This window comes from Tinamus guttatus, unplaced genomic scaffold (assembly GCF_059628265.1).
Source record: "Tinamus guttatus ecotype Peru unplaced genomic scaffold, ASM5962826v1 Tinamus_guttatus_pri_ptg000259l, whole genome shotgun sequence".
Lineage (NCBI taxonomy): Eukaryota > Metazoa > Chordata > Aves > Tinamiformes > Tinamidae > Tinamus > Tinamus guttatus.
Genome location: NW_028288793.1, coordinates 514,637 through 538,358, shown reverse-complemented (window position 1 = coordinate 538,358; position 23,722 = coordinate 514,637). Strand labels below are relative to the sequence as shown.

Genomic DNA, 23,722 nt, shown 5'->3' with positions numbered 1-23,722 from the left:
TGAAATCTCATATTCTTCAGAAACAAAAAATGGGTGTTTCTATCTTCCTCCCTTAAAACAATATTGTCAAATCCTTTCTCCGTAGCGCCGCTGTGGTACAAACTCGAAGGTGGAGTCGCCAAATGCCAAGTAGTTGCCCACCAGCTTTGGAGGAAGCACGTGCCGGAGTCCTGGTCACAGTGACAACCATCAGAGCCCCAGGTAGCCCATCAGGGCCAGCATGACCAGAGAGTTAGTTGTAATGACGACCACGTGCGGCACTGGCTTGGTCACAGAGTCCTCCACCATCATGCTGGTGCCTGAAAGAAAAGGAGCAAGGAAGGAGCAGGTGTGATGTGGCACTCGTGGGGAAAGAATTGGGAGGATTGGTAAAATGGTTGTTCTGGGAGTGCTGCCTGCTCCTGTTGTGTTTGTTACTGATGAACTCCTGGGGACACCGGGGGAATGGAAATGGAAAAGGATAACCCTGGGCTCAGTGCTGGAGAGGGATGCGTTGGAAGATCCTTTAAGTGAAGGATGTGAGGGAAACAAAGACTAATTCCAGAAACCCAATATAAAACGCTGGGGTGGGATGTTCCCCCATGTTCTTAGAATGGAAAGTGGGATTTTAAAGCATAAAGGCACTTATAGTACCATGGTGGCCAGGTCTGGGGTTATGACTGAATCACTATATATCAAAGAACTGGGGTAGGAGATGGCAGCTAAGTGAGCAGTCCTTACAATTAACTCCTCTATCCGAGCTGTAAATATCCTGTAAATGAGAGTTGGTGCACAGGATGCGTGCGCAGCCGGGGAAGGAGCACCCCTACGTACCACTGTTCCTGAGGATGTGAACTTCTGTTGGGACCCCGTCCCCTCCAGGCCCGGTCACCCTGAGCTGCACGAAGGCATGGGTGAAGTCTTCAGGGATCGGGATGTCGATCCGGCTCTTGCTGGCCACGTAGAGCGTGGGAGCAGAGTGGGAATCCTTCCTGTAAAGCATCTGTTGGAAGAGGCAAATTTGAGTTGATGCCCACTGGGATTTCCCCAGGGACACCCATTAGAGACAGTCTGCCACGTGTTGCCCGTACCTTGTACCCTGTAACTGCAGACTCGTCTGCCTGTGCCACCACGGGGTCCCACTTGATGCTGACGGTAGACCCCGAAAATGTCCAGGAGATGTTGCCCGGTGGCCTCCTTGGTGCTAAGAGATACAAAGCGGGACAGATAGTGAGACAGGGAGCTGTGAGAAGGTTGTTGCAGTTACAACTGTCTCCAGGGTCACTAACTATTTGAGAGAGTTGGTGGTGCTGCCATTGGCAGGTTTAAAATATAAACCAAGCGTCCTACAGAAAAGAAGGAAAAGCACTTATATTCACATGCAAAATAATGACATTTTCTCCACGTGGGGCTCAAAATATTTCTTTATGGCTGCGACTGGGCACCGATCTTCTCAGGAAAGTGATGCACAGACGGCAAGGGTGACCTGGGGAAATCCCGGGAATTCTGTTTCCCTGGCTTTAGAGGATGGGGCTATAAAAGCTGCTCCGTTGGCTGGTCATTGCATGAGCTGCTCTTGGAGACCAAGGAGACCCTTGGAGACCTGGAGGAAGCGCCTGCCCGGGGCAGCACAAGGTGCAAACGTGGGTGCTTGGGGTCACTCACGTGGCTTCGTCGTGGTGGTGTTGGCAGAGGGGCTGGGGGGCCCGGTGCCGGCGCGGTTGTAAGCTCTGACTGACACGTGGTATTTGGTGTTGGGGTTTAGGCCTGTGACGTGAGCGGATGTGACCAGTCCTGCTGTCCTCACTCTGTCAGCAGCCTCCTCTTTATCGCCGTCCTTCCAGTACCGGATCTAAATAGAAAAGAGTCAGGTGGGTTCAGGGAGGATGAAGTGGGTTCAGTAAGGACAAGACCCCTGCAAACGCCTGCGCCGCTCCATCCAAGGCCAGGGCTGGAGACCCTTTGCTTTTTGTTTGTGTGTCTTGCTCAGCATGGGCCTAGGAACAAAATTACAACCCGCTTGGAAAGGCAGGTAGGTACGAGTGGATATTTCTCTTGCTAATCTCTCTTGTCAGCAATAATGCTGGTCCCACTGGGGCCTTGTGCTGTCACCCTCCTTCGTCTTTGGAAATCCTCTCTGTCTCTGAGATATCGAGGTGTTTGCTGCTCAGGGCTCTGCTCCGAGGCTCGGTGTCCCTTGGTGCAGTGACGGGTCTTACCTCATAGCCCAGGAGCACTCCGGTCATGTCTCCCTGCTCAACAGGCTCCCAGGACACGTCCATCTCGGAGGACAGGACGGCCTTGGCGGTGACTCGGGAAGGAGCCACTTTCGGTTCTGAAAAAGCCAAGAAAAGGGAATAAACCCCTTTTCCTGGGTGCAGACAGCACTCCTGGAAGCGGAGGCTGGATGGCAGCGCCGTTGTCCCACGGCTGGACGGAGCCCTGGGGACAGGAGGTCCCTGCTGTCCCTCCTCACCTTCCTCTGCAGAGTACACGATGGCCGTGAGGCTCTCCGGCCCCTCTCCCTTCCTGTTGTACGCCCTGATTTTCACCTCGAACGGGGTGTAGGGCCCGATGCTCTCGTTGCGGTAGACGTAGTGCAGCGACTCGGCGTGCGGCACCCTGGCGCTGAGCCAGCCCTGGGTGCCCTTCTTGCGGAACGACAGGATGTAGCCGAAGCCGTCGCCGTTCTGGTAGTCCCGCTGCGTCGGCTGCGAGCGGGGCAGGAGCACAGGGGAGCCGTGGGGTCAGCATTTCCATGCACAGCAAAGGAAATCGTCCCCTGCGTGTCCCCCCAGGTCGCGGCTGTGCAAATCCCCTTGCAACAAGCAGGATTTAGGGATGCTGCTAAACCCCGGCTTTGGCTCGATCCCACCCCATGGTTGTACCTGCTGTGTTGGTGTCCCAAGAGGAACGAGGTGATTCCTCCCCTCGCTTACCGTCCAGTTGATGATGAGCTCGTTGGGAGCCCCTCCGCCTCCGCTGAGCCCGGATGGTGCCACGGTCGGTGCTGTTGGAGTCCCAGAAGGGAAGAAGAAGCAGAAAAGGTTGGTGATGGCCATAAGCTGGACACTGCCAGGCCTGGGATTAGCCAGACCTGGACGTGGTTTACAAAAGTGCTGGCTCCCGTGCACCTGCACAGTGGCCTAGAGAACCAGCTTGTCCCCGGTTGAGTTTATTTGGAGACAGCATTTTGCAGAGTATAGGAATCAAGCCCCAAAGCAGGAATATGTGGGAGAGCTTTTATTAGAAAGGAATTAATATGCTTCCCATATGTTCAGAGCATTCCTCTTGCTGTTCTCACATCCCTTCTAATTACACGTTCGAGCAGCACTGGATACCATCTCCTTAGCAGTAACAGCCATTTAATGGGAAACTCACTTTCTTTTAGCAATATAGGGCTTCCAGGCATTGCTGCTCAGAAGCTGCAGCGCTTGAGACTGGGACTGCTCTTGATTTTTACAACTGACATGTTATAATAGTTTCATATATAACAGCTAATGCTGTTAAAGTTGGCACTTTTTTGATCTTTGATATGTAAAATGACCCCAGATTTTGTGGTATCTACCTACCTGCTTCTTTGGTACGGATTTTGCTGGAGGGCAAACTTGGTTCCCCAACTCCAAGGATGTTACTCGCTAGAACCCGGAACTCGTAGTCCATCCAAGGGATGAGGTTCAGCACCTGGGCTGTCTCTGCATTGCCCTCGATATTGGCAGGATCTACATAATCCAATAACACGAGAAGGAAGCAGATAGAGCAAGCGGCAGCCAGTGGATGCAGAGTAAGAACTTGCCAAGAGGTGACACCCAAACCCTTCCGCTGTGGCCCCGGGGACACTTACTGGTCCGTGCCTGTTTCCACTTGCCGGAGAGCAGCGTCCGGGCCTGGACGAGGTACCTGGCAATCGGGCTGTGGTTGTCGAAGCCGCGGCTCCAGCTCAGCTGGACACTGGTGTCACTGATGTCCCTCACCACCACCCCACCCGGCGGGCCTGGAGGTCCTGAGATGGTGGCAGACGGACAGACATGTTATTTTTATGACAGCAATTTGGAGGTTTTTTCGCACTTTAAATTCTCAAAGTCATAAATTAAGATCAGGTCCCTCCTCTGGAGGGTAGGAGGTCTCACCTCAATCCTCAATTTTTGCCCTTTTTTAGAACTTTTGAGATCTATCCCATCCGATTCAAGCGCTAGGTCACCAGGGAAGATGGTGCTAAGACCTTGCGAGGTCTATCCTGCTGCTTTGGGCTTACGAGGAGCAGGGAATTTACCTCTCACGGTCAGCATTGCTGACTCCGAAGCACTGTCCACCACGGTCTGCGCTGTGCACGTGTAGCGCCCCGAGTGCTTCAGCTGGGCGTTCGAGATGCTGAGGTCCCCAATAGTTTCCTTCTGTGTGGAGAAGAGAAAAGGCAGTGAGGACACTATTAGATCACGGCTGGTCGCGATCCAGCATTTGACATCGAAACAAAAAAGCTTCAGTTTTGTGCCCTTTTTCGTGGTGCATAATTGCCCTTTCTGCTCACCACACTTGCTCGCCTGTAGTGCCCCTCCGACTTGTCAAAGTCGATGGGGAAGTCGTCCAGGGACCAGGTGAAGGTCAGGTCCATAGTTGGGTCATGGGATGCGTGACACTGGAGAGTCAGGTTTGCACCTACGTTGATGTCTGCACTAGATGGTGCCAGGGTGATCTTGGTGGCATCTGTGAAGAGAAGAAAATAAAACACAGTGAGGGGCAGTTAGCACACAGCAGATTTGTATTAGTTCTTCAGAGAATCCAAATCAACTCTCTAACTTCTCATCACTCTCTAGCAGGAACCATCTGTAGTTTTACAGGAGGGAGATAAGGGATTACACTGGATGGTAAAAGGAAAAACTTTCCCCCAGCACCAGATGTAGGAAAGGAATGGCCGGTCAGGTAGAAGAACTGTTGTCCTGTAGGCTGAAATGACTCAGATTCCTGAGTACTGCATTACTTTATGAGGAGAGGAAAATACGTTTCTCTTCACGCCATGGCATTCTTTTTTTTGCATGATTGACCCCAAAGCAAGGCCAGCATCCCTACCTCGCACAGAGAGGATTCCAGTGCTGTTGGCTTTGCCCATGAAATTCTCAGCGAAGCAGGTATACTTTCCCTCATCAGATTTGCTGATATTCTGCAGGATCAAAGTGCCATCTGTGGTAATAGTCACCCTGGAAAGGAAGAAGAGCCACAACAAGAAGGAAGGTTAAAATCTCCCTTCGCTCTGTCTGCCTGACAAGCACTTGTCAGTTCTTGCTGATCTTGGAGAAATTGGTGATAAAGATAGGACTGCAAGATGTTATGTAAGAGTCCTTAGAGGAGAAGCCAGGGGAATAGCAAAGTGTGTGTGTTCAGGGGTGTAGCACACACTTGTGGCAAGAAAAGAGGTGGTTTCAGCTATTTTTTCTAGGGAGAAGCTGGCTTTGCGCTGCTACCTGCTGCTGTTGGTGAGCAGTTCAGTCCCTTTGGTCCAGAGCACAGTGGCTTTTGGTGCTGCTCGTGGCTGGCACGGGATGATGACCTTCCCGCTTCGGGCTGCAGGGATGAGCCGCTTCACTGGGTTTAGTCTAAAATCGGGTGCTAAGGCTATGGAAGAAAAAGAGGGTTAAGGGCTGCTTAGAAAATGCTGCTATATGAACATTTTAACTGTGCTTTAGCTAGATATTCGTTTGTTGCCAGATGACTCGGTAATAGAAGCGTGGCAATATCTGGGTGAGCAAGATGGAGTGAGTCCTCTGCTGCCAAGTGCTGCGTGGTTTCTAGTGCTTGCCAAGGCGTATGACACGTGTGTCATACTTAGCAATGGTGACATGACCCTAACAAGTGCAAGGTCTTTGAGAAACACAAGAACAGCTGCTTTTGAAAATGTAGAGGATATTCCCTTCCATATCCTGACCACGGTCACCCGGTGCAAGCGCAGATGGCCACCCCACCTAAAGCTCCTCCAGGGATTGTGGAGAAGCAATAGGGCTTGGTGGCCTCGTGCGTTGCAATGTGCTGCTCTTGGGCAGTAGCTTAGAGCTTTTCCTTCATCTCTAATGTCCACTGACCCACAGGAGATAAACTGTTGGACTAATGAGTGTAATGAGCACCAGCCCGGTTGCAGTCACCATCCCTCATAGCTGAATGGCTCCTCAACTCTTCTCTGGACAATTTCCTCCAAAAATAAGAGGTTGTTTAGTCCAAGGCTGGCTGTCCTGTATGCTTTCTATAGCTAAAACAGATGTCCTTGTGCTCTCCTGGCATAGCTGAATTGACACAATATTCAAAAATTGACACAATATTCAAATTTTAGAAGCGCAGTAGAGAGCTTTGCTGCACCAGCAACTATATTTCAATGGTGAGTGAAGCAGTTTTTGTCTGCTTTTATCATACTCTGATATGACGAGCGTAGTATCTCAAGAAGAGAAACAAAATGCTTCAGTGTCCCATTGAAACCCAGAGCACTGGGAAACGAGCAGTTACCTTGCACTGTTAATTCAGCACTTGCATATATTGTGCCATGCTTGTTCTCAGCCACACACTGATACATGCCAGAGTCCTCCAGGACTAGCTTGGAAAATCTCAGCTCTCCACCGCTCACTTCGATGCGGTTCTGTGCAAACAAGAGGATCAACTCATTAGATGAGGATAACAAAAATGGAACTCAAGCCTTGGGCATTCAGGGTTGAGTTTCATCGCAGACTCTTAAGCCAGTTTGAAGAGACTTTTACAGACTCTTATGCCATGTTTTTGGGGGGTTTTCTGCATATCCAGGCCACCCCACATCACTGTGCTCTGTTTGCTGAGACTTCTGAGTGCATGAGCAGTAACATCACAGAGACAGGCACCAGGTAATGTTTTTTCTGTCCTGCTAATTGATTATTGGTCCCCATAGCTGCATGGAAAACAATGATTGGATGGCAGCAATGGGAGGAGGAATTTGCTTTGCAGCCTCATGGGGGAATGTGGGATAGAAATGGGGGGTCGTAAGACAGGGCTGAGATGAGCTTGAGGCAGATCCAGGGCCGGAGCGGGGGGTCCATCCCGCGGAGCCCCCGTGTCCCGGGGCTCCCCGCGCGCGGGTACCTGCGAGCTCAGGGGGTGCCCGTTGCGAAGCCATCGCACCGCGGGCCGCGGCTTGCCCGCCGCCGCGCAGCTCCAGCGCAGCTCCGCGCCGATGTCGGCCTCCGTGTCCGCCAGCACCGTGAGCCACTCCGGCTGAGCTGCAGAGGAGCGGGGAGGAGACGGCAGGGCCGGAGCAGCGTGAGCGGCCGGGCACGGGGATGCTCCCCGCGTCATCCCCGCACGGGCACGGGGATGCTCCCTGCGTCATCCCCGCGCGAGCACGTTCCGCTGTCACAGCGTGGTTCCCCATAGGAACAGCCTTTGCCTTTCGTGCAGCCAGGCAAGGCTGGGTCCTCTGTGGGCTGGGCTTGTGGACTGCGCAAAGTTATGCCAGAAGGCAGATTTAAGGAAGAATGTTAAGTTTTCTCTCTTAGCCAGCCTTTTTTAGTCAGCCCTGAACTTTGAGACAGATTGGAGGTGGGCTAGAAGAACCAGATTAAGTTTGCTGCTTGACTATGTCTGATTATTAGCACCAAGCATTAACCCTTGAGCAGGTACCCTAAGCTTGGAGAAGATCTCAGTCAAGGGCAAAACGTGATTCTTACCACTGCGTTTTCATCTGTCTTTTTTATTTTTGCTTTGGGGCAAGTTAGGAGGACTCTCTACCCTTGCCACAGCCTCCTCCATGGAGGAGAGACGTCAGGGACGTGCACAGCTCGGTGTTGGGTCTGACAGGGGCTGATCCGAGGCAGAAGCAGAGGTGGCTCCGGGCTCCCGAAGGCCCCGCGCGCTGCCCGGGCCCCCTCGCCGCTCAGCCCGGGTCAAACGCGTTACCTTGGATGATCACGCGGCCTTGGTGGGTGACCCTCCCTTTGGCGTTCTCAGCCTCGCACTCGTAAGTGCCTTCATCCTCGAAGCCCACGTCCTGGATCTGCAGGAGGGGCTCGCTGGAGATCCACTTGGAGGGCTGCGAGCCGTCCACCTTCCTCCACTTGATCCGGGGCACGGGGCTAGTAAAGAGAAAGGAGATGAAGCCCCGCTCTGGGGCAGACACCCCATCCTGTGCCTTGGATTTAGTCCAAGCCCTGTTTAGCCCCCCTGCTCCCACCCCAGCTGGGCTTTGGCTTGCAAGACAAGTTGCTTCTGCCGTTTCTTTCCTCCTCCTTTCCCTGCTCTGTCTCTTGTCTACAGTAGGATGAGTTAAGGGTCGCCCTCCCGCTGAGCCTGGATGACACAGACACAGGACTCACTTTCCAAAGGCAAAGCACTCCAGAGTCACCATCTGCCCCGCCAGCGCGTAGGTGTCTGCGGGAAACCTGGCTTTCATGGTGGGTCCGTGCTGCCTGGCATCTGCGGAAAGGAAAGCACCGTTAGGGAGTTCTGGGCGACTTCATGGATGTGGGGACTTAAAGCACAAAAGTACCTGCAAGGGTTCGCTGCTTTGCAAAACCTTCATGGGTATGGATAATTCGTAGGAGGGGAGAGGCTAAGTTTGTATTTTCCTTTTAAAAGAGCCCTTACTGAAGTGTCTCAACCTCTCTTTTTAACATCTCAGAACTGTTTATCCTCAATTTCCGACCTGCTCGACACCTTTCGCCCTGCCCAAGGATTCTTTGGTGCCCCTCTGCAAGGACACCAGCGTCCGAGAGGGTAAGTTGAGCCTGGCCAGGCTCTTCCTGGGATCTGTCTCTCTTGTAAGCGCCCAGAAGCTTCCTGGGAGGAGAGCTGGTTCCCCCACCCTCCAGCCAATTAATATTTTTGTGAGCTCTTAAATTCCACGGAAAGGGGCTGGTGGGTGGTTTGTGCGGGGCTTTGAGGTGCCTCGTTCATTCTGCGTTTGTCCCCTTGCCCTAATCTCCAAGTACTGACCGTCTGCGGCAAGGCTGAGGCGGGAGAACTTGCTGAAGACACTCTTGGTGATGAAGTCAATGTGGCTGGTGGCAAAGCACGAGTAGTTGCCTAGGTCCGAAGCCTCTGTCTTGGCAATGTAAAGGTTTCCTGTTGTCTGAGAGACAAAGCGCCTTCCATCCGCAGGGATGAAGTTGGGAAACTCGTTCAGAAGCCATCGATAGGACAGGCCTATGTGGAAAAGAAAAAGGAATGAATTACACAAAATACTGAGCTGCCTGTGTCCTCTCAAGCTGGATTAAGGCAAGCAAGCAACTTCCTAGACCGGTGTAAGCCTGAGTTGTTCATCAGAGTTGATTTCTGCATGCGCTAGGGCCTGTTTCTTCTCTGGGAATCACATTCCCCATCACGTCCCTGCCTGCTCTCGAGCTGCAGACGCTCACCTGGGTAATGGGGAGGAGGGCTGCAGGTGAACATCACCCCGGAACCTTCCGGGATCTTCACCGGGTCTCGCTCTTCCGCGGAGAATTCCTGCAAAACTGAACGCACAAGGTGAAGCCTGTCTGTGCATGGAGAAAACAGCTGGAGAAGTCACTGTGTTTTATATGGACCTTGACTTATTTCAAGGGGAAGGCAGGTTGTCATTGTGGGGTAAGCAAGAAAACAGACTAAATCTAGAGTATATTCTGAGTCTAGAGAGTCTTTGCTTTAACGAAACGTGTATTTCAGGAGGCAAAGGAATGGCAGGAACGCCCAGAGGCCCATCTGTTCAGCAGCCTCACCGAGGGACATCCAGAATCCTATTTTCTTGGCAGTGCATCCATTCCTGCAGCACCTCCAGGTTAATGGCAGGTGCTGAGGGAATCCTCAGTGATGATTGTGGGTACCATGGTCAGACAAGCTTCTCTCTGCCCCGTATCAATGGGGAACCCCACTGATCCTGTGGCTGCCTTTCATTTACCTCGTGGAGACAAACACGGGACTTACAGCCAAAGCGGAGGGAGGCTTCCCTGCTGACCACCGTGCCCCGGGGGTTGGAGGCCACGCACTGGTAGGAACCAGCATCCTTGGATTTCACCGGGTTGCTGATCACCAGGTCGCCCGCGACCAGCCGGTAGCGGGAATCGGGCTCCATCCTGATCTCCGTGCCGTTCATCTTCCACCTGCCGACAGCGCGGGAGCAGTGAGAGCCTCCGCGGAGGCCGCGCTTGCGCGTTCTCCTCGCCAAGGTGACACGGGATTCAGGTTAGATCCATGTGTGACCGGGACGGGGTGGCCCGTGGCCACGCGAGGGGCTCCGAGCTCACCTGTAGGTCGCGGGAGGACTCGCTCTGGCCCGACAAGCCAGCGTGACCTTCTCCTCTGCGGAGCCTTCGGGGAAGAGGGTGTTGACGGGCTGCTCCTCGAACACCGGCCCGTAGCTCCTTGCGGCGCCATGTGCTTGGCAGCAAACTGCAAGAGACAGGAGGGAGAACCAGCTGAGCTCGGCGGAGCCTTTCCACACACACACACACAAAATTGTCATTTTTGGTTTTGTCGTCTGTCCCTGGCAGCGTCAGAACAGTCCGGAATAAAAGAAGGAGCAACGTGGAAATCGCAGCCCATCTGTCACAGTGGCCCAGCCCCAGGCGGTGTTTTGGGGGATGAGTTTGAAGCTTTCTTAGTAGTTTGCAGACACAGGATTTGATTCTGAGCTGTTATACTCGAGTGTGGCTCAGGCAGGGGATGAAAAGGCGTTTTCCTATGTAAGGAAAAGGCAGGATGCTCCCTGGCACAGCCCATTCCGGCACGGGCTCGGGCGGCCCCAGCGCTTTGCAGTTGCATTAATAACCACCTTAAACCTGCCTTGCCGCCCAGCAATCTGTTTCCTTCCCCACGGTCCCCAGCAGGGTCCCTGGCTCAATTAAGCGGCTCCGACGAGGGTGATGTTTTATGCAGGAGTAGCTGCCAGCAGGGAAGGGCCGCGGGATCAGCCGCGCCGAGCGCGACACGGGCCGAGGGCTCCGCTAATTGGATCGGAGTGTCCCGAGCAGCTGCTGGGAGCCCATTCCGGCTGCTCCCGCTTCCCAAACAGCCGCAATTAGCCGGGCCCTCCGCGGCGGGACGCGCGGCACGAGCACCCGCACGGTCCCTGGTGTCACACGGACATACGGGACACGTAGCCTGGGCTAATACATCAGCACAGGAACAAGAGGAGCCTTGTTCTGAGGTCCGAAACCTCTCCAAATCCATGAAGGTGCCTCTTTTCCCTCCAGTACAGTTATATTCTCAAAGGAGAAATTAGTGGAAGCTGGAAATCTCTTTTCTCCATTGGGTCAGCAACAGCTGTGCTGAGCTAGACTAACTAGAAATAACTCTCTGCTGACTAGCCGATAAAATAATCGTGATTCAATGCAGTATTAATAAGAAAGCAGTGTATTAATTGGATTCTGGTAGATAATAGTGAATGGATTAAGGTTTAGCAGCTTTGCATTTTGAGAATTATGTATAACGTAGTAAATAATTTATATTTAACATATAAAATACATATTAATCCTCACCTGAGTCCTCACTGGGAAGCTGTTTCCCAGTCAAACCGAGTTAGGCTCATCCTGCTTCTCATCCCACCCATAGCCTGGACCCCTGTTGCTCTCCTCTGCTGTCCCTTTTCCCTGCCAAGGTTATGGACTACAACTGCCTGCCATTGATTTTCTCATCCGTAATCAATGCCAGAAGCTCAGACCTGGTTTTATCTATAATTCCAAGGTGTCTGAGTAGTGTTGGGGTAAAATGCCCGGGTCTCACTCATTGAGCAAACAACTTAAAGTAATAAATAGTTACAAGTTCAGCATGTGGTTAGAACTAAAGGCTGAGAATGAAGCAGAGCATCAAATCTTGGTCCTCCTGAGCTGGATGATCCGGGCTATTTCTGCCACTTTAGAACTGTCTTTTTTAATGTTATCCAAGCAGGTACCTTTCTCTGGCTCTGTCTTTGTGCTAGGGGATAAAACAAACACAAAATCAAGGTCTTCAGGCCCACAAGCCAAATTTGCAGGAAGCCAAGTGACCCAATCAGATCAGATTTTCCTTCATTGCTTGGAATATGCCGAAAGCCGGGTCTGGAAAGTCCAGGTTTTTGCTTTATTTTGAGACCCTCACAGCAGTCTTGGAGACCAGGAAAACAGCCCCTGTGCTGCAGCTGAGCGCTCTGCTCTGCGCGTGCATCCGCAGCAACGTTCTCCTTGAGCACTTTGCTGGCTTTGTAGCTGTGCCCGGAGCCTGGCACATGAGAGAGCTGCAGAATTAATTGTTTTTATAAGAAACCTGAACACACACAAAAAAGCACAAAATCAAAGTGGTTGTTTTTAAAGAGCATCTGTCTGAGGAATGAAAGGACAGCACTTTGGACTGCCTTGGACTTCAAGATTTTCTGTGGCTTTTACTCCATGGAGAGAGGCCAGAGAGATCTTCAGAGTCCCCTGACAGCCTTCTTCATTAGAGGATCTTCTCTCTGCATTTTATAAGCTTTTTGGTAGCCCTAGGATGGCATCATTTCTGTGATGTGGTGGAGAGAGGGGACAGTTACAGAGCCGGCCACCCGGACCAGAGGTGACAAAGAGGCCTGGAGGCCACAAGCCCCATCCTCTCCCACTCCATTTCCTTGAGCCTTGGCTGGAGCTGCCATCATTTCATCCCTGCTTCCTTGCCCGTATTCCCAGTGAGCCTTTCCCTTGGTTTCAGCCTGGCGTCTGGGATCCATTGCATCATCAGCCAAAGGTCAATGGAAAACAACCCTCCTCGGGCTCCGCACCGAGTCATTTGTTATGGGCTCAGCTTGAACAAGGCGCAAGTTGCGTGAACGCAGCTGGTTAATGGGAGAGCCCAACTCTGCCTCGCTGCCTCCCCCAGATTCGGGTCAGACTCATTTCCAAACAGGCTAATTGCCTCCCAATCTAGGGCAGCCACCCCTCCCTCTCGCTCCTTTGGGACCCAGAGAACATTAAAAGGTAATTAGATATTTATAAGGACAGCCGAGCCGTCTCTTCCTGGGATGATGAATTCGCTTGAAGACATTATCCAGTTCTCAGCTGCCTAAAATGAAACGTCTCCCTGCTGAAAAGGGACCTTCAAAGTGCCTGAGACTCCCTGGGATCCAAAACCTATCCCTGATGAATGACAAACAGGGGAATCTTTGCAGCTGGGGCGCAGCAAAAAGGCAGCCCTGGAAGTGCTGGGGAACGAGGAGGACTTGGCTGCAGGAGCCGGGATGCGGCTCCTCCTCGCACCAAGGCCGGGAGCTGCTGCTTGTGCCCTGGCCTCTGCATCTCCTGCATTTCCCCCTTTCGAATTCAAAGAGGAGGCTTCTTTGCAGTGTCACCCGTCCCTATTCTCTTTCTCCGAAGGGTTCAAGGAGACGTTGGACATTTCCCAGACATTTTTCCCAGCTGTGTAAGCCACCCAGGGAAAGCCCTGGCCCAGAGGCTCTTCTTACCCGTGCAGGAGATGACGAGCAGCGACGTGAAAACGGCTCCTGCGGCCGCTGCCATCGTGGGGCTGCACTGGGGTTATGGCCTGCTCAGTCGTGTCCCTACGGAGAAGCGGAGGCAGAAACCCTGCGGGAGAAGGAAAAAGGCAGGATCGGTTATTTGGGGCATTTGGGTGGCTTGAGAGCCCAGTGGGCAGCTGTGAGGATGGAGCAGCCGGTGCCGCTGAGGAAAGCACAGGGCTTCCGAGCAGCCTCCTCCTCTCCTTTCTGGCACGATAGTCCCAGTTGGGAAATTATTCCTCCTCCTGCGGGACCCTGCTTTAAAAAAATACAACCCAGGACTCATCATAACTGCAGGGGCTGGAAAAGCCCCCTGGCCTCTGGCTCTCACCTCTAACCTCAGCCTCATCCTGGTGCTTGGAAGTGCCCAAATCCCAGAGCTTCAGTGCAACTTCATCTTCCAGGTTTGGCAGCACAGCCTGTGTTTTGGTGCCTTATGCAATTAATGAGTATCTTGATAGAACAGACCCCTGCCCAAAGCTGGAGCGGCTCCCGGGCCGGCGGGGAGAGCGGAGAAGCTCCTCTCGCTGTGTCCTTGCAGCTGGGCAGTTTGGAGCAAAGGGCTGGGACACATTTCCATGAAATCTGCTTGTTCCACAAGCCCCGAAGTGAGTTAGTCCTATGAAATCACTTGATGTCAACAAGGCTCATGGCCCTAACGCACCATGCGCCGAGCCCACGGCCGTCCCGCGAACACTGGCTCCTTGTTCCCCTGCTCTCCCCCTCGCCTGCTTCCCTCTCCCGGGTCTTGCGCTTCCATCGTAAGCACTTTGGGACAAGGACCAGCTTTTTGCTCGGTCTGGGCAGCACGGAGCGCTGGAGAGCCCAGGGCTGCAGCGTGGGCTGGCAGGCGAGAGCATCGCGGCGCTAATTAATAAATTAACTATCCCAAGTCTCTGCAGTTTGGTTTCTCTACCAGCGTGTCACGATGCCCAGAGGCTGAAGCTGCTCTTGCGCCCCGTAGCAGGAAATTAAAATCAAGACGCCTCTTGTTGGTCCTTCCTCGGCCTCATCTTCCGAGGCTCCACGTTCTCCCTCGGCAGTTGGGATGTGCATGCAGAGATGCTGTCGCTCTGCTCTCTTCTATTCATTTTTCCTCTCGTTTTTAAAGCAAACGTGAAAGGAAGGAGTGGGAGGGTGCTGGATTTCTTGGTTACTTGCAATAAGGAGCTTGAGACGCCTTGGGAGCTCCAGGAGCCACAGAAACCCTCCCTGGGGAGCGAGGGCAGCAGCAAAGCCTCCGAGTGCGGAGCAGTAACGAGGGGCTGCTGCTTCTCTGCCACTGCTTGGGATCTATCAGCACTTTGTGCTTTCCGCTTTATAAAATATAGATGCCGGATTTGAATGGGAGCAAACTGCATCCTGCCTCTCCTGGGTGTTTTGGTGTGAGCTGTTGTCCCGGGCGTGCGAGTGCCGGGCTGAGCTCTCAGGAGGAGGGAAAAGGAGAGCGAGTTGGGATAACCTCCTGTGCGTATGTTCCTCTGCCAGCTTCCCCCCATGGTTTCCTTCCCTGTGGCTGAGCAAAGCTGTTCTCTTGTAAAAATTAAGCTGATTTGAATTATTTAATTAGTCATTGATTCATTATTTATTATACAGTCCACAACTTTGATCCCCAGTTCTGTGCTGGCTCCCAGCTCTGCAGCTTGCATGGTTTGACCCAGGCCTCTGCATCTGCTCTGTTTATCTGCTCTGATTCTAACGGAGTATCAGAGAGGGGCTCTTGGAAAGGCAGGTGGGGAGAGATGCTGCTGGGCTGCTCTTCTGCATCCAGCCTCGCTCCGGCCTCTGCTTTAGCTCCCTTGCAAAAACCGGGAATGTGGTTTGCACGGAGAGCTCCCGGTGCGGCCTCCGTGAAGCGAACGTGGAGCAATTGCTCCAATGCTGGTGTTGTATCTGCTCACAGCTAGAGGCTGCATCGAGTCATCCCCTCAGATGCTGTTCTGCGTGTTCCTGCTCGTCTTGTCACCCAAGTGTCACGATCAGATCGTGCTGTAGAGCCTGACTGTGCGATCGCATCTGGAGCTGCATTCGGACCCCCTCGGTGCTGGGGACCACGGGGCCTCCGCAGACCATGACCCGACCCGTGAATTCCCCATCTGACTCTGAACTTCTCCAAGTGCAGACGTGTATTTTGCAGCTGATATTTCGGCCTGCTCTCTACCCTTAATTAGAAGAGGGCCCACGGGGACCTGTTCTTTCCCCTCTTCATAGGCTATTTTGACAGTCACTCCAGAGCCTTCTGTTGCACTGAAAGGGGATCTGCCATCCCTGCTAATGGATGCTGTCATTAATACCTCGAGCAGCAAGGGAGGGATGGGCACGCTCAAAAACACATGCGTGCTCTACATTAGCTGTTTCCCTCGGAGGCCTTGGGAGCTGAAAGTGATCCATTATCCTGGAAGCAGCGCTGCAGGGAAAGAGCTATAGGGATAGTTTGAATTCTCCTGAGCCTCTCCCCATCCTGGGCTCCCTCCTTAACAGTTCTGTCTTTGGAATAACATGGCTGGGAGAAGATCGCTCTGGAAGGAGTCCAGGTGGGACCTTCTCCTGCTTTGTGCATGTGCCATGGCCCAGCCTAGTGACACGTCTGTGCTGGGTGAGAATTGGGGTGTTTTGGAGCATCCCTGGCTCCGGCGGCTCTGATTCACCCTGACACAGGAGCTGCCATGGGGGTGATGAGCCGGGCCCATCTCCTGGCCCCGGAGACGGGCTTTAACAAGGCCAGCACAGGCAGAGCACCATCTATCACCAGGATAAATGAGTGTTATTTAATCTCCTGTGGTTACATGATGAGACGAGCATTTGCATTTAAGTACTGCTGCTGTTCCTTGTGCAGCAGCATTCCCTAATGAGGAGCATCCTGACTCTGGCACTGACAGTGGGTGATTTAGGAGTTTCTCCTGAGTGTCCCTTTTATTAAGGATTGTTGCTAAGGCTGCAAAGGGCTGGATCTTTGCTGGCAAAACCTGCACTACGTTTGCTGCGTTTTGTCTGTCTCCAGAACATGCGGTTTCAGTGAAGTGGTTTTGCTATAACATATCTTTCCTTTCACAAAACTGCCCGTGCTCAGGCAAAGAGGTAGACTGAGATGCAGACTCCGGATTCAGACCGTCCCGTCACTTCTAGCTTATCCATAACCCCAAAACACCCACCAAAACCCGGGTTGTGCTCGCGGGGTTTGCAACACAGGGGACCCCCCGGGCCCGTCTCTTCATGCGCCAGTACCGCAGGCTCCGGCATCACCTGGAGGAGCGGAACAAGGGTGGGACAAAAAACCAGGAATGAGGGCGACAGCCCGAGGACGGCGCTCGGGACCCGGCGGAGGAGGCTCCGCAGCGAGACGAGCTGCAACGGGGAGCTCCGAGGAGGGAGCCGCGTGGGACGAGGAGCAGATGGTGCCCGCGAGCAGCCGCTCGCGCTGCCGCCAGCGCCCCGTGGGGCGGCCGCGCTGCCACCTGCGCTCGCTGCCGGCCGCGGGTTTTGCCCCACGGGCTGAGGCTGCCGCGGAAACTCCGCGAATCCCGAAGGGAAACTCTGCACCGGGGGAAACTCTGGCACGGGGGATGCACCCTGTGCCCGTGGGGGGATTGGGGAAGGGAAGGGGCAGCCTGCACGTGGGGACGGGCACGCGGCACCCCCAGCATCGCGGCTTTTGCTCTGGGTTGCAGGCGAGGGGGATGGAGCGGAGCCCCGTGCCCCAGGTGTGAGCAATTCCCGTCAGCCCTTCAGCTAATTCCCGTTAGCTAAATTGCACCTGGGAGGGGGCTCTGCTCTCTCAGTTCACTGCAGAGACCAGGGAGGGTGCTGGAAAGAGGTAAGGGGGGAGAAGCTAGGGCAAAGTTTTAATTTTGGGGTGTCCAGGGCTCAGTGGAGGAGACGGGAGGTGAGTGTGGCTGTGTTTCCCTGTATTGCTCCCCGTCATGTGCCCTGCGGCTGCTTTGGGGTGCCCTGTCCCTGCTGTGTCCCTTGGGTGCAAGTGTCCATGGCATTTGTACCCAGGTCCTACCCTGGCAGCTGCTGCTGGTGTCCTGCCTGCCTCCAGGAGCCGATAGCCTGAAACACATCGGGTGTTTTTAGGGATGGAGCAGCAGAATCCCAGCCCAAGTGGAGCACAGAGCGAAACCTGCTCTCCTTTTTGATAAGGGAAAGGCTGGGGTGCGTGTGGGACCCCAAATGGGGGCTCTCCCAAGAGCCGGGGGTTGTTTTCCTTTGGCTCCGTCGCTCTCCCTTCCCTTTTCCTCCTGGTATTTATGCTCTGGTCCCACCTCGCGACAGCGCTGCAGGTCCCCTGCAAAACCCTCAGCATCTGGAATAACTTGGATCGCCATATCCATGGAAACGAGCACGATCCTCCCTGGAAGGGGCCGTTTCGATTGTGTTATCAAAAACCCTGGAAAAAGGTGTGAGAAAATCCCTTCCAAGGGCCAGGGCACGGGAACCCCATTCCTCGGGACACCCAAACCTGCCCTTCCATGCGGGAATCCCGCGGGCGCCCTGGAGCAGCCTGGCGCTGCAGGAGGAGTCTGCTCCCACCCGCTCCTGCCTTTTCCATCCGTTTCTCATGCTGTTTTCACAGCCCCTGCTCCGCGTGCCGGGCTCCGCTGCAGCCGGCGAGCTCGCGCTCTCCGGACCCGCGTTTTGGAAGGGGGTTATAGGGGTGTTACAGAAACCAGGGTACAGCATAGCGCAGGTTCTGCTCTCTCAATGCCCGTGTGCAACTCCTGCTGGCAGTAAAAGATTCATTTTCACCTGGGGACAAAATAGACCCATCTAGTCTTTCTCATTCCAGAGCGAGGTGCAGGCAGGGCTTGCTGCCGCGCTCCCAGCGGGGCATCTGCATTAAGGCCCAGCCTCCAAGCATCCGCGCTGTTTTCTTGGTGTCTTTTAAGTGCCTTTTCTTAATAATTGGACAGCCCATTTGTGCACATGGCAGGTCACAGCGCCTCGCTCAAAGGGCATCTCGGGGTGGTGCTTGTGCTTTGCTCAGCCCGACGCAGCTCCTGGACGGGCTCCTCACGCTCGCCTGCGGTTCCCAGCTCTTTGCGCAGAAGATGGAGCAGGAGCAGAGCCTGCCCTGAGCCGGGAGGATTGAGAGCACCAAGGGACCTCCTGGAGCCTGTTCGTGTTGGGGAGGGAAAAGGGACGGAGGCCCTTGGCCCCCGTAGCCACGGGTGCCGGCACGGTGCCCGTTTGCATGTGCCCAAGCTCTCCCTTAACACTTGCCTTTCAATTGGTAGCCTGAGTCTGTCGGAGCGGGAAGGATGCTCGGAATCTTTCAGAACGAACCCACCAGTGACCCCAGTTTAGCACAGGGGGGTCTGAGCGGTGACGTGTGCCCCAAAGCCTCGCTAACGCCCTGCTTGTGGCTGCTGACACTCCAAGTATCGTGCCCTGCAGGTAGATGCTCCCCTGCAAATCCCCAGCGTTGCAGAGCACTAGTTGGTGGTTCAATATAACCTGCAACCTCTTGGCCCGGAGGCTGCGGCTGTCCCGGCCGCCAGGAGAAGCAGCCAGGAGTGGATTCGCATCCCGGACAGGGCTCGAGCCGCCCTCCTCTCCCCAAACAAAACCTCTCCTAAACACACGTGCGGGCGCCGGGTCTCGCTCTCGGGTGACCCGGCCCGCTCGGCTGCAGGGAATCCCGACTAAAGCTCCGGGCATCCGCGGCGCTGGCAGCTTCCATCCCTCCCGGTCTCCCTGCTCCGGCGGCGCCGTGCGTGGAGCTGCTTTGATGTGGCAGGGGTATAAATATAAATAGCTCCCTGCCTGCGCGTGGCCCGGCCCAGTACCGACCCGAGGGCAAAGCGTCGGCAAGGCTCCGTCCCGGGGGAACACAGTGGCGAGGGGAAAACAAGGAGAAATTTGGGAATGCCGGAGCGCCCGGGTGGCTGGAGCTGGGATCTGTGGTGCTGGAGAGCTTGGCAGAGCCGGCCCGGAGCTTCCCGGGACACTGGGCAGGGGACAGGGACACCGTGGGCACACGGTGCCACGGGCAGAGCAAAGCTTCAATCCTCCCCTGCGTAGGTCCTAGGACCGTGTTAGGATCTGCTATGCAAAGGTATCCTATTGGTTTTGCTCCTTGGAAGGCCTTGCCTTTGCATCTGGCTTTCTCTTCCCTTTTGGTTCAAGTGCTTTGGAATATTCGGAGTCTCTGAACGGTGCCAAGCTGCTCTCTGCTCCTTAAAAATAAATAAGGATCTGCACAAAAAGAATCCCGCTTCCCCCTGGAGCAGGGACCCGCTGTGTTCGCTGCAGGACTGGCAGCCTGGCAGGCTGTGCCGTAAATTAGGAATGTGCTGATTTGGGGTCCGGACAGCTCTGGGCTGGGTCAGGGTGTCCTGAGCTGCTTGGGGTGGCCGTAGGGATTGTGCCCCCAGGAGGTGGGATTTCTCCCTCGTGTCCATATATTGCTCCAAAGGGATCCCGGAGCACAGCCGTGGCAATGGGGATGCGCACTGGAAACCCCTGTGTTTTGGGTGCTCATGGACAGCTTGGGATCTTGCTGTGTTTCACAGCCTGCCAGGACCGATCACAAACACTCAAAATGCCTATTTTTCTGCAAAACAGAAGTGAGTGCCCCTAAAGCAAAGCTCTCCCGGCACTTCCTAAGGATTGGGGTGTCGCTTTTGGTCCTTGCAAATGCCCAAGGGATCCTGCAAGCCCCGGGGCTCGCGGTGCTCTTTGGAGACGGGATGAGCACCGGGTCCAAGGGGCCCTTTGGTGGCCATTCGGGCTGTGCGCGGAGGGAAAGCGCCCGCGGCGCCGGGCAGCGACCTTGGTGCCTGGAATGGGGCTGTGCCTTAACGTTCCCGCTCTCTGGAAATGCCAAAGTCTCGGCTGCTCCGTGCGGCGGTGATGGATTGGGAACAGCCCCGTGGGACCGAGTCGGGCAGCTGGGCCCCCCTGGCCCCCCTGGCTTTGTCCCCACTTCATCCCCATCTGCCCCACGGGCTCCCAAAGAGTCTGGAAACTTCCCAAAGAATCCCCAGAGCCCTGTTCTCCCTGGGGGTGCTTTTTCCTTATGCCTGTTAGTGACATAACTACTTGTCTGCACCGTGTGTCTCAGCCCCGTGTCCCCTCCCAGGGCTGGTGCTTGAGGAGCTCCCTCTCCCTCTTGGCCATCCCTACGGGATGAGTCCGGTCTCGGGCTCCTCCGGCGCTGGGATAGAAGCAGCACCTGATCTTTGGCCCTGGGAATTGCCCTGTGCGGTGTCTCCTCTGCCTCCGTCTGCTTTCCTACCCTGGGAATTTCCTACCTTTCCCCTGCCCCAGGCCATGGCTGGCAGCAGTTCTAGGGCTGCCCCGTTGCAGAGGCACCAGAGAGCCCGTCTGAGACGGTGTTTTGCATGATGTGCTGCCTAACGAGTAGCGTGGAAGGGACCACGTGAGGAAGGAGCCCCCCTGAACCTCCTGTAGGAGCCTGCGCTTCTGCCCTGTACCGGAGAGCTCCTCTGGATGCGCCCGGAGAGATCCCGGGAAGCGCAGGGATCACGCCCAGCTCAGCCTGGAGCCTTGGGCTGCGTGAGCAGCCGAGCTGGGAATAGCCCCATCCGTCCCCAGGGCTGCGGAGGCTCCGTCTGCCGTCCTCGGAGCAACTAGTGTCTCCTTGGTGGGATTAGGGCCCCTGTGGACACAGACTGGGGGCTCGGGGGGGCTGCAAGCCCTGGGGGAGCTGCCAGGGAGGAGAGGGGAAGGATGTGGGGGGAGCTCGGGAGCTCTAACGCAAGGACTGGAGCCCTCTGCCCCGTCCCCGGGACCCCCGCGGGTCTGGGCACAGGGCAGGGTGAGCGGCTGGTGCCCATGGGTGCTCTCCTGCCCTGGTGCCCATGGGTGCTCTCCTGCCCTTGTGCCTGCCCGTGCTCCCTGCTTGGGCCCGGGGTGCCGGAGTTTTGTCCAGGACTTTGCACCAGGACCCCTCAGGTTCCCCTGCACCCCCTGAGCCGCCCGGGACGCAGAAACCTTCCCCGTGCGGGAACCGGCCCCTTCCCCGTCCTCCCTCCCTTCCCGCCGGGCTCTGCCTCTCGCCGCGGCTCCGGGGGGCCGGGAAGCGGCGGCAGCCCCAGCCCGGCGCCCTCCGCGTCCCCCCGCGGCAGCCCCGAGCCCGGCGCAGCGCAAGGGACCCCCGGCCCCAACCTCCCCGTCCCCTCCGCGCGGGGCCGCGGGGGCCACAAGTGCCGCGGCCGCCGCCCCGGCCGCCTCCCGCGCGGGGCTCCGCGCTCGGCCGCGCTCCCCGCGGCCCCGCCGGGCGCTCGCGGGGGTGCGGGGGGGTCCCCCGCGCTTACCTGGTGCCGGGGGGCATGAGGCGGGGGGTCGCGGGCTGCGCGGCAGCGCTGCGCCGGCCCGAGTGCGCCCGGAGCCTCTGCAGCATCTCTGCATTAGGATGTGCTCCTCCCTCCGCGCGCTCCCGCGCTCCCTCGCGCGCTCGCGCCCGCCGCTCCCTCCACGGGGGATTCTCCTGTTTTTTTTTTTATTTATTTATTTTATTTTTCCCCCTCCTCCTCCTGCCTTTGCCTCGCTCGCCACAGCCCCGGGAGCGCTCGGCGGTGCTGCATAATTCATGGCCCCTCGCGGGGCGCCCCTCGCCCTGGCCTCTGGTCTGGCCGTCCCTGGGGCAGGGGCAGGTGCGGGGCTGAGTCCCCGCGGTCGGGATGCGCGTGGGGACAGTCCAGCTGGGGCCAAGGGGACGCTGCCTGGGGGGTCAGTGGGGACACCCCCCCATGCGGTGTGGGTGTCTCTATATGCGCCAGCCCTGTCTATAGGTGTACGGGTCCATGTGCACACACGTATAGCCGTGCTTGTGCGTGCTCCGTGAACCTGCTTCCCAGCACAACTCTGGAATGCTCCGCGGAGCGGGGCCGGAGCAGCGATGGCGTTGAGGATATCGGACCCCCAAACTCTTTGACCACTCATTGGGCAGGAACAGGGGACACTTGGGCTCTGCCTAAAGCGCCTCAGTGCCAGGACCTCCCCATGGGATGGGATTCGGTGCCTCCGGCTTCTCCAGGCTGGAGCGCAGCCCCGGATGGGGACCCTATGGCTGCATTTGGGATACGGTGACCGCAGACCTGGGCGAGCGCTCCAGCCCTGCCAGCGCGGGCCCGTTAGCAGCGCAAGGAGGTAAAGAGGAGTTGGAGCTGTCTGCAGGTTAATGGCCTGCAATTACAGGAGAGTAATTAAGGCATTAGTATCTTTATTGATTGGCAAAGCTCCAGCCGGCCGCCCTGGCACGGGAAGGAGAGCGCCCGGCCTGGCGCAGCAAGCAAGGTGCCCAGCAAGGACGCACGGCTGCATCCGTCATCCGCGCCCGCACAAGGATGGGATTCCAGGAATGGGGAAGGGGAGAGCGTGGGCTGAGGCTGCAGACGTCGCCCGGAGCCTCCTGCTTCCCTGGGGAAGGTGGAGGCCGGGACGCACGCGGGTGTCGTTATCCCGCTGTAACGAGGCCCGAGCGCTACCGCACGCGGCTCTGCCCATATCGATCGCGAGGACGGGCACGGGGCCACGGCCGCTCCTGCACGATGGAGATGTCCCGTTTCCTTAACAAATAACGGACGAGGCGGGAGGTGAATGATTTCCTTAACGGCAGGAGGGGAGCGGGAGCTCCAGCCGTGCGCCTGAGCCCTCATCCCCCGCGGGTAGGAGGGTTCCTGCCTCTCCAGCCCGCGGGCAGTGGGTTTGGAGGCCGAGTTTAGTGCTCTAGTGCACTCGAATCTTCCCGATTCCTCCCGCATCCTCCGAATCCCACCGGGCTGGGCCGGCAATAACCGCTCCTTTACACGGTGCCGTCCAGGCCGCGGCGCCGGCGCCCCGGGGAGGGCAGGTTGAGCCCCCGTCGGAAGCGCTAATACGTTCATCCTATTAGCGAGGTCTGCAGCGGTTCCATCTTCATTAGCCAAATAGGCTCTTTATTTCCCGCTTGCCGCCCCCCTTCCCGCAGCCCCTTCTCGGCAGGGCTCCGCTCCAGGGAGCCTCCGCTAAGAGCACTCGAGCGCCCGGGAAAGCTGCAAAAAGCAGCTCGGGATGGGATGTGGCCGGCGTTCGCTGGGCCCTGCTTTGGGCAGGGAAGCAATCACAGGCTTGGCATGAGTTTTGAACAAGGTTTTATTATATGTTTAGTGTTCTCTATACAAAAAAATCCAGTCTTTTCTTTTTACAGTGATTCAAAAAAAATGACGTCTGAGTAGTTTGGCCTTTTTCAATCTCTCATGCAGTCGGTTTATAAGTCCTTATATTAAACGTTTCTGTAGTCCATAAATCTTCTTGCTTCAAACTGTTATTTTTACAGCTTCAGATATACAT

General features: G+C 55.9%; 1 protein-coding gene across 1 annotated transcript; it reads right to left on the bottom strand.

The window, feature by feature from the left end:
- Window positions 1-21: 21 nt before the first annotated feature.
- On the bottom strand, window positions 22-21,776 carry CNTN2 (contactin 2). Its single transcript, XM_088526889.1, has 23 exons — window positions 21,706-21,776; window positions 13,370-13,490; window positions 10,206-10,350; window positions 9,886-10,061; window positions 9,342-9,437; window positions 8,920-9,129; window positions 8,301-8,400; window positions 7,885-8,060; window positions 7,072-7,208; window positions 6,469-6,598; window positions 5,439-5,589; window positions 5,047-5,174; window positions 4,508-4,683; window positions 4,253-4,373; window positions 3,824-3,982; window positions 3,552-3,701; window positions 2,919-2,989; window positions 2,456-2,690; window positions 2,199-2,314; window positions 1,645-1,831; window positions 1,071-1,183; window positions 814-982; window positions 22-299 (listed from the first exon to the last, which is right to left on the bottom strand). Exons 2-23 carry the CDS (start codon window positions 13,422-13,424, stop codon window positions 190-192), a joined length of 3,111 nt encoding a protein of 1,036 aa, XP_088383015.1. The 5' UTR covers window positions 13,425-13,490; window positions 21,706-21,776; the 3' UTR covers window positions 22-189.
- Window positions 21,777-23,722: the final 1,946 nt, after the last annotated feature.

Coding starts and splice junctions, on each gene's coding strand:
- CNTN2 (XM_088526889.1), bottom strand. CDS start 13,424: ATGGCAGCGGCCGCAGGAGCCGTTTTCACGTCGCTGCTCGTCATCTCC. Junction 9,438..9,885: donor AGCCTCCCTCCGCTTTGGCT/GTAAGTCCCGTG, acceptor TTGTGCGTTCAG/TTTTGCAGGAATTCTCCGCG. Junction 2,691..2,918: donor AGCTCATCATCAACTGGACG/GTAAGCGAGGGG, acceptor CCCCGCTCGCAG/CCGACGCAGCGGGACTACCA.